The sequence below is a fragment of the Notothenia rossii genome (assembly GCF_949606895.1).
Source record: "Notothenia rossii genome assembly, chromosome: 4".
Taxonomy (NCBI): domain Eukaryota; kingdom Metazoa; phylum Chordata; class Actinopteri; order Perciformes; family Nototheniidae; genus Notothenia; species Notothenia rossii.
In genome coordinates this window covers 24,970,459-24,979,181 of record NC_136902.1, presented here as the reverse complement: position 1 = coordinate 24,979,181, position 8,723 = coordinate 24,970,459, and the positions used below count along the sequence as shown (strand labels likewise).

The following is an 8,723-nucleotide window of genomic DNA, read 5'->3' as shown; positions in this document are numbered from 1 at the left end:
TAACAAAAACAAGCTCCTTGCCGTAGGTTATAACAGTTTACATTATTTTGATTGTAAACATCGACTTTAGTGTTCATTTATTTGTGATGCAATATTAGTGATTCTTTGCTCTATAAACTGAGAGTGGCTTTGAGTTTGTATCTTTTTCTCTGACCGTAGACAACATGGCCAGTGTTGTCTGGGTGTGGGATGTGCAGAAGATGAGCCTGGTGGCGGTGCTCGAGCAGACAGCGGCCGTGCGCTGCTTTCAGTGGGACCCCCGACGCCCCCGGCTGGCCCTCTGCACAGGCAACACCAAACTCTACCTCTGGTCCCCAGCAGGCTGCGTTTCTGTCCAAGTCCCCACTGAAGGTGAAGTCTTCAAAGAGATCAAAATGTCCAGCAGCTTCAATACAAAGCTTATGATGTTCTCAAATATAGAATAAGCCGGTTACATGAAAAGTCTCCTCCTAATGTCCTGGAACTCATGTTATGTGACATTGGTTTGATCCAAGTGAAATATGTGATGTCTGAATTCAAAAGGCAAAGCTAAACAAATCTTTGGTATTTCATTTGAACTCTGAAAGGTGGGTGTGTTTGACTTAGAAAGTATAGAACAACAAACAAAATTATCCGTTTAGAACCCTAAAAGTTTATTAATTCTGTCTTTTGCAATGACAGTAACAAGTTCCATGTGTTTTCTAACAATGCAGTACAATTTTCTACTTTATTTTTTGTATGTTTAGATGTGTAGTCATCACAATTGCCCCTTTCTATCCTGCCAGGTGGCTTCCAGGTCCAGTCACTGAAATGGCACTGCAGCGGAGACTCTCTGATCCTGCTAGGGAAGGAGCAGCTGTGTTTGTGCTACATGGACAACGACCAGGAGGACAAGTAAAACTCACAAATACACAGGTTTCAAGAATAACTGGATTTCAGTTCTGTAGCCTTTGCCGGGAATGTGTTAAAGTGATGAGAAAAAGACTCGAGGGTAACACTCCCCCTCCTTCTTGCACATGTCGTGCTCTAGATGCCCTCAGTAAAGGTTACTGGTATACTCCTTTTCTTATCAAGTAAAAAATGTATGGAAAACCTGCTCTGACATTCCTCCTGAGAGACATAGAATCAACAAATATCACTTTTTGAATGACCAAATGCATACAGAAGCACTAGTTCCAAACACTGTGAGAAGATAGTGGTTTACATAGTTTTATAGATTTCACTGTACATTTAGTTGTAAGTATTTTGTATTAGTTCTACTTTGAAATTGTTTAATTATTTTGAATAAATGTTGTCATAAATAATGCAGCTTACGGTCAGTTACTAAAATGTGTGGATCAAAATCTTTCTACCATTTATTAAATCTGTGTTCTCTGCCTAGGCACTACTAAACATACAGATTAGCAACCATTTTACCTGACTTTAAGAATCACCTGTCTGATGTTTTATTTACGAAGCTTGAATGTTGAGCCATTTTTTTACATTTATCTGTCTCTATTTTCAAAGCTGACTTTTCATTCTTGTGCTACAAATATTTAAAACAAAAAGTAAGCCTTCACATTTTTGTCATAATCTCTTAATGAAATACTTCAGAATTGGCAATGAAATATTTATTTTTCTACATGAATCCATGAGTTGACTGCATCAAAAATAACAACAGATAAATAAAACTAAATTAGTATTTACAAAGCCATATAGAATATTCCTTTTAAAAAAACAATCTTTCATGCAAACCCAACGTGCAGGGAACATGCACGGGTAAAGACCGGAAAAGGCATTTTGGGACACAATTATTCACTAACATTGTTGAACATGAAAATATGGCCTGTAACCTTTGGTAGCACAACAATGTATTTTAGGTGAGTACAGGAAACAATCCTGTTATCCTATTCATCAGATACAAACAGCATGTTGTTAATGAACCGATGTTTTGTGTGCATGCATTTTACTTTATAACCCAACCATTATTCCACTGCACAGTTCAGTGCCACTTAGTGCAAATGTGCCTTAAACCAATGCAAGATCTTTAAGTTAAATTACAAACAAACTAACATAAAGACACTGGTTTCAAATTCAAGTTGCATAAAACATCTGTAACATACAAGAACATTTGAGCTGTGTTAGCTAATGCAGCTCTACAAGTAGTAGATGAGTACCTGCTCTGAGCAAAGACATTTAGGCGGATGTAAGCATAGAGAGCACAACATTGGCAAATAAGAGAGAAAGGTCAATGCAATATAAGTATTACCTCAAGTCTCATGGACTCTGAGGAGTGTATTACAACTGTTATCTTCCATACTCAACCCAGAGCTTTTATTTATAGCAGTGTAGATTCTGAAACAGTTTCCCTTTAGTAGCATTTATTAAATAATTCAACTTTAGCCATTGTTTGCTTTCCTATTCTGTAAGGCTACCCAATGTCCTTGTGATCTGAATAATGCAATCCTTGTTGTTTAGAAGCGAGCCCAAACAAACAACATCCTTAACCAAGAAATAACCTGTCTTTTGTTTGCATTTCTCTACCACAATCTCAATATTTGACAGTCTCTCAATTAGTGGTTAGACGAGGAGTAAAATACTACAGTAAGCTGAAGAATTGATGCAAGAGCTATGTCCTTCTCACAAATGTTTGCCACACGGACTGTTGGGGGCTAAAAACACGAAAATACAAAGACAGTCCATGCAGTGTTGCACATCATTTACCTACAGTGGGCTGACCTCTTGTCTGCAACACCAACTTGAGGGAGGTGTGGACTTCTCATGGGCTCAGCGTACACACACAGATTGCGTATTACACCGTAGTAAAGCTTCCCTCACACAGGGCAGTGTAACCAGACACAGGGGCTGAACTAGGTTGTAATTTGGAGAAACTGTGACTTTTAGAAGCCGATCTTGCCCCTGGTTATGGAGTAGCCCAACTTTGCCTCGTTATTGATGAAGGACATAATTCCCAAATAGGTCTCGATGAGTAAGGGTTTCTCCAGGATCAGGACACCATTAGCCCGACCGGGGATGGGGTGCTCCTTGTGGGCTTTCTTCACTGCCTGCACCATCTGGGTCCGGAAGTTGTCCAACTTGGCAAGAAAGAGCAAAAGATCATGAAACCTCAACACACCTTCCAAAACACAACCTTTCAGAACATTGCCCAATGTACTGTTGTTGCCTTGCCAGTAAGAAAGGAAACTTTGAATATAACCGTTCATACACAAAGCTGTGTCTCCACTGTTTAAAGGTATATTAGTAACTGTCTCAAGAGATTACGATTTTTCAGTTGGGCTGTGCCTGTATATGCTCCATATTCTGCGTGAATGAACTGCTGCACCAGTGGTCGCCATTGTTTATCTTGAAATGGGCAGAACGTCAAGCTTTAAATCCTCAGATGTTTTTATCAGGTGATTGCATTGCTGTTTTATTTAGATGAAAGGAATATACCTGGCAGAGGGAGGCCACTTTCTCATCGGCGTGGGCCATGGGGTGCTCAGCGAGGGTGGCGTAGGGCATTTCTGTAGACCAGGGGTTCCAGCGGTTTATGAATGAGGCCCGAGGACGCTTGTCCCACTGAACACGAATCCCGTAGCCTTCTCTCCTTTAAAAAAAAACACATCTGTGTAAGAGCAGTGGGATATTTTAGCATCAGCCAGCTACTTGTGGCACTAGCTCACCAAGCTGAGCGACCTATGTTTAAAAAGAAACCCAGCAATCAGAAATCACACAGGATATTTTTTCAATGCTCTCATACATTTCTTTATATTCAGATTAACCCTAACTCTTTTTTCCCTACCAGTAAATCATCTTGTTAACCTTTCTATAGATGCATTCAAGCTTATGATTACTAAAAGAACTATACTACCAATTGTAAAAATACTAAACATTCTGTACGATAACTTTTGAAGGATTTCTCATGGTACTTGGAAAGCTAGAGTTCTTTTTAACACTGGCATTAATAACTTAAAAACGTTCTGTTGGAAGTCTTCGAGCATACTTGTTGAGGGATTTGGGTGGGAACTCAAACTCGCCCACTGAGATGGTGTCTACGGCGTTGAGAGAGATCCTGACGACCTGCTGACACAACAGGTTGAGGAAGTCGTACTTGCACACCAGCAGTGACCTGCGCACACACCCAAAACATGTTAGATATCACCTTAATGTCGTGTCATTCTATGTGGTATATTTCCTCAAATATTGGGTCAAGCAAAATATACTTTTTGACTTACCTATCAGTTATAAGCACTAGTCTTTCCTTCTCATTGTTCCAGTGGTCAATTCTGCAGAACACCCACATCAAATTGACAAATATTCCAGCTGCGTTTTGACAGTTTTAGAACACAATAAGAAACCTGGCCTTCAACTGTTGTCTTTTACAGAGTTATAAAAAGTTAAGAATATAAAATAATTTTAAAAAGAAATCAAGACGTTGGCAGATGTTTGTGATCATGTAAAACATACACACATGGATTAAACTAAATTAAACATTTAATCTGTAGCTTTTAACAAATCTCCAGCTGATCCCTCTTTGTGTACAGGCACGTGCCCTGATAGACCTCAGAGGGGTCTTCAGCACCTGCCCTTTTGCCCTCCTATTAGACATTTTTTTTATCTGGCTGTCTGACTATAGCGTGTCGCAGACTAACCGCCGGCCTATGATGCTGCAGGATCTGCATTCTGATTGAATAAGGCATTTGTGTGATTGACCTTTTCCCTGGTTTACCGTTTACATGCGTTCAAACAGAAAATGATTGGTCATTAATTAACTGTCATGTAGCAGTGCTTGAACCAACCTCCATAATTGGTTTGTTTTTAAATACATTGATTTTAATACCCCTTTAAAACTGTCACAAAAGTAGTCATATTTATTAAATTAGTAACATAAATGTCAGCGTGCCCTTTTATGAACTTGGGCCCCTGCACCTCTAACATCCTCTTCACGTTCCCGTTTGTGTATAAGTATTTTAAACAAAGGTGGGAGAAGTACTTAGATTTTGTACTTAAGTAAACATAGAAGTACCAGACTGTAATACTCTGTTACAAGTAAAAGTCCTGCATTCAAAAGTTTACTCAAGTAAAAGTACAAAGGTAATGGCATCAAAATAAACTTAGTACCAAAAGTAAAAGCATCTATTATGAAGATTTGCCTATTTCAGAATAATATTTTATCAAAACTGGTAAAAATGCAGCACTTAAATGTATTGTTTATAATTCACATTATTAATCCAATTATGTAAAGTAACTAAAGGTACCAAATAAATGTAGTGGAGAAAAAGTACACAATTTGCCTCTGAATGGTAGTGGAGTAGGCTAGAAGTACAAAGTAGCATAACATGGAAATACTCAAGTAGCTTAATGTATCAGGACATTATTTTAGTAAATGTACTTAGTTACTTCCCACCCCTGATTTTAAACATTGCATCGCACACAGCAGCTGATCCAAACACATTGCTGGGTACTTACTCGGCTAGCAGCCAGACGCTGAGCACCTCTCCATCCTCGGAAGGGAGTGCCACGGTCCTGATGTCGCTCACTGCCTGCTCAATGGTACCTGGCTGAGATCAGCATCACACAACCGTCAGTTATCACCCTTTCCTCCCTGCGATGTGCTTGTGCGGCTAGTATACACAGCGTGCTATGATATTGGTCGTGTTTGTTTGACTGTTAAGAGCAGTGTGTTGTAGGGACACCCTGAAAAGAGACATGCGCATACACAAACATCGCTGTAGGTGGAGATGAACTTACCCTAAACACGAAGTAGTCCTTCACTTTCGCTTGCATTGTGGGGTTATGCACATGAAAAGGCGTCAGCGTCTGTAACGGGGGGCAGCAGGCCACGGAGGCTCCGTAACCGAGGCTTCGCCCGGCCTCCGGCGGCGTGAAGGCAACCTCAACCCCCTCCTCGGTTTCTGCAGGGTGGAGGATCGCAGCACTCTCCGCCTCCACGGTGTCGTTCAGCCGGAGCATCGTGCAGCAGTCTCCGCTCCGCGACTATGTGCGACAAGTGTTAGATTAGACGCTGTCTTTCGGGAGATGAAGACTCACCCATTGCGCACAAATAATGTTTTGATTGTGAGGGCTCGGAGGAAGTGGTGTCTTCTTGCCTCACTTCCCCCCTTTCATTTCCTTCCTCTTAAAGAAACATTACGGGCGCATTACAGAAACAGGTGTTAAGAATGGATGGGCATGTCTTTTTTGTAATTATCACTTCAACTATGGCTAAATAATGTTAGTTGGGTGTCAGTATTATTTTTACGCACCCATTTAAAACGTTATTGTGGGATTTTCATGTCTCCATATTTGAAACCCTCAGCCTCCAGTTACAGCTTCAAAATACAGGGTTTCTCACAATGGTTGCTTGTAATCGTAATTCAAGCAATTGCCATTAATGATCTCAATCATGAAGTTAGTTTTAGGATTGGCTGTTAGACTCTTTTTATTCAGTTTTACCGAGTGTCAGAAGCCAGAGGATGGTTAGCTGAAATCAGAGCCCTTTGCTCATAACCTTATAGGGTTTCATTAAGGGCCCATCAATAAACTATCAACAAAATCAATGTTATTTTCCCTGCCTCTGTGATAAATTTGCTCATGTTGGTGAAAATGATGCCAAAAATACTTAATAACGCATCCTTTTATTTCATTTTAGCCAATATAAATATTGCAATAGAAGATCATTTTAATAACTTTTATGTGACCAATTGACTCCGAATCCATACCAATATTGTATTTTCTTTTATTGGATTTTTCGCTTCTTCTTGCTTCTTGTTCTTATACTTTGATGAAAATTCAGCCGTTTTAATTAAACTCTTGGAATTTTTCAATAGATTCCAAATCATGTGACTTTATTACTCCAATCAATGCATAATTGACTTAATAAACTTTAAACTAGGACGCACCTCTTTTTAAAAAGATTTTAGTGTTTTTCAATTTTGTAAAACTTACACAAATTCACAAGTTTTTTGTTTTAAAAGTCTTATTTCTTTTCAATGGCTTTCATGTTTTGTGAATTAATGACACCACATAAATTAAGCATTGTATTATTACTGGACAAATAAGAAAAAACTTTTTTATTGGATTTTAATGACTCTTCTGTTTTATATGAACATGAGCAGTTTCTTTTTTGAAAAGCATCATTTATTTTCAATAGCTTCAATGTCATGTTACCCAAAGACTAAAAATCAATGCAGCATTTTCCGTTTGGAATGGATCAGTACACACCTCTTTTTAATAGTCCTAAGAGCTTTTTGTATATTATACGAACATTAGTAAATTAAAATGCGCATATATTTAATTGAAAACTACATTGACTTAAAATCAGTTGTATTACTACACTGGACAAGTAAGACACACATTTTATATGAATATTTATGAAAATGTTTGCTTTTTAAAGTATAGCTAACCTTTAAACTTACCCTGCTGGATTTATTGAGGAAGAAAATAAATAAATAAAAGTCGTTTTATAGTCATCTACATTTGTTTTCTGGTAAGTATTTGTTTATCTCAGCCAATCAACAACCTCAGTGAGATTACTTTATCTTACTATGTCATTAATGTTTAAACAAGTACAGATCTAAGTTCAAGGCTTTTATTGTCATATGTACATAGCTATAGTGTAGTTATGACAATGAAATTATTAGGTCACAGGCTCCTCCGACAGTGCAACACAATAAAACAGTTAATAGTGCAAGTAAATAAAATAAAATAGAATATAATAGAAATCGTGCAGAATAGTCTATATACAAGTATTTGGAATATTGATATATATCATTTGCAGACAGATTAATGTTATGGATGTTCTTTCAAAAGTTCAGGTGTTTAACAGTCTTATGGCCTGTGGGATGATAATTATGTTGTTTACATTGGTTTGTTTTTACCGACACTGTTAACAGCCATGAAGTGATTTTAATGTTTCTTCATTCTGTTTTTTTTCAATTGTAATGGAAACTCCACACAGAGATTTCCTACACACACACACACACACACACACACGCACACACACACACACACACACACACACACACACACACACACACACACACACACGCACACACACATGCGCACGCACACACACACACACACACACACACACCATCAAGAATTGCGTGGCAACAATAACTAAAAGCTTGTTTACTAGTGTGTGCTGTGTTTTCAAATATGTTTTCAAGATGCTCCAATATGTTATCAGAAGGACATTTGTGTACATTTATGAGGCTGTGTTGGATCCTTCAATGTGAGGTAATATGCTGTTAAATACTTGAAATGTCCTAGAATTTGATTTCTAAGAAGGTGTAGGAACACTACATTTATATACTTTTTGAATGTTGGTAAACTGATTATTAAGTTTGAGCTAGACTCCATCATACAGGCACTGTAATTGTCGATAAATGTTATATGTGACGGGACTACGGATGGAAATGAGCTCAAAGCTAAAATCCGGCTCATTTACATTTGAAAGCATTATTTTGTTTAAAATGTTCATTAATGTGCACTGTCCCGTTTCAAATAAACGATTAAATTAAAATCATAATTTATGTTTGTCTGCTGTGTTTTTACTGTTGTTTTCCTGACAACATGCTCAAAGTTTTTTTTTGTTTATGGTCAATATTTTCAGTAATGATTGATCAGGAGAAGAAACTATATAAAGCTGGGGTTACCACAGAAACTCTAAACTAGATCTGAACAGACTGCCACTTTGAGAATGGAGATGACCATGTGTTTTCCTCTGTTGCTGCTGATCTGCTCTCTCTCTCTACGGCTCA

The 8,723-nt window shown here is 38.1% G+C and overlaps 2 protein-coding genes across 2 annotated transcripts in view; one reads left to right on the top strand and one right to left on the bottom strand.

Annotated features, from left to right (window-relative positions):
• Positions 1-1,308, top strand: part of wrap73 (WD repeat containing, antisense to TP73) — a 15,189-nt gene extending 13,881 nt beyond the window's left edge. Inside the window, 2 exon segments of the mRNA XM_079673626.1 lie at positions 160-351; positions 765-1,308. Coding sequence (XP_079529752.1) covers positions 160-351; positions 765-877 — 305 coding nt within the window. The 3' untranslated portion in view covers positions 878-1,308.
• Positions 1,309-1,574: 266 nt separating this feature from the next.
• tprg1l (tumor protein p63 regulated 1-like) lies at positions 1,575-6,090 on the bottom strand. The gene is made up of 6 exons (XM_079673537.1): positions 5,710-6,090; positions 5,428-5,519; positions 4,194-4,244; positions 3,962-4,087; positions 3,412-3,565; positions 1,575-3,053 (listed from the first exon to the last, which is right to left on the bottom strand). The coding sequence occupies exons 1-6, from the start codon at positions 5,929-5,931 to the stop codon at positions 2,859-2,861; spliced, it is 840 nt and encodes a 279-aa protein (XP_079529663.1). The 5' UTR covers positions 5,932-6,090; the 3' UTR covers positions 1,575-2,858.
• Positions 6,091-8,723: the final 2,633 nt, after the last annotated feature.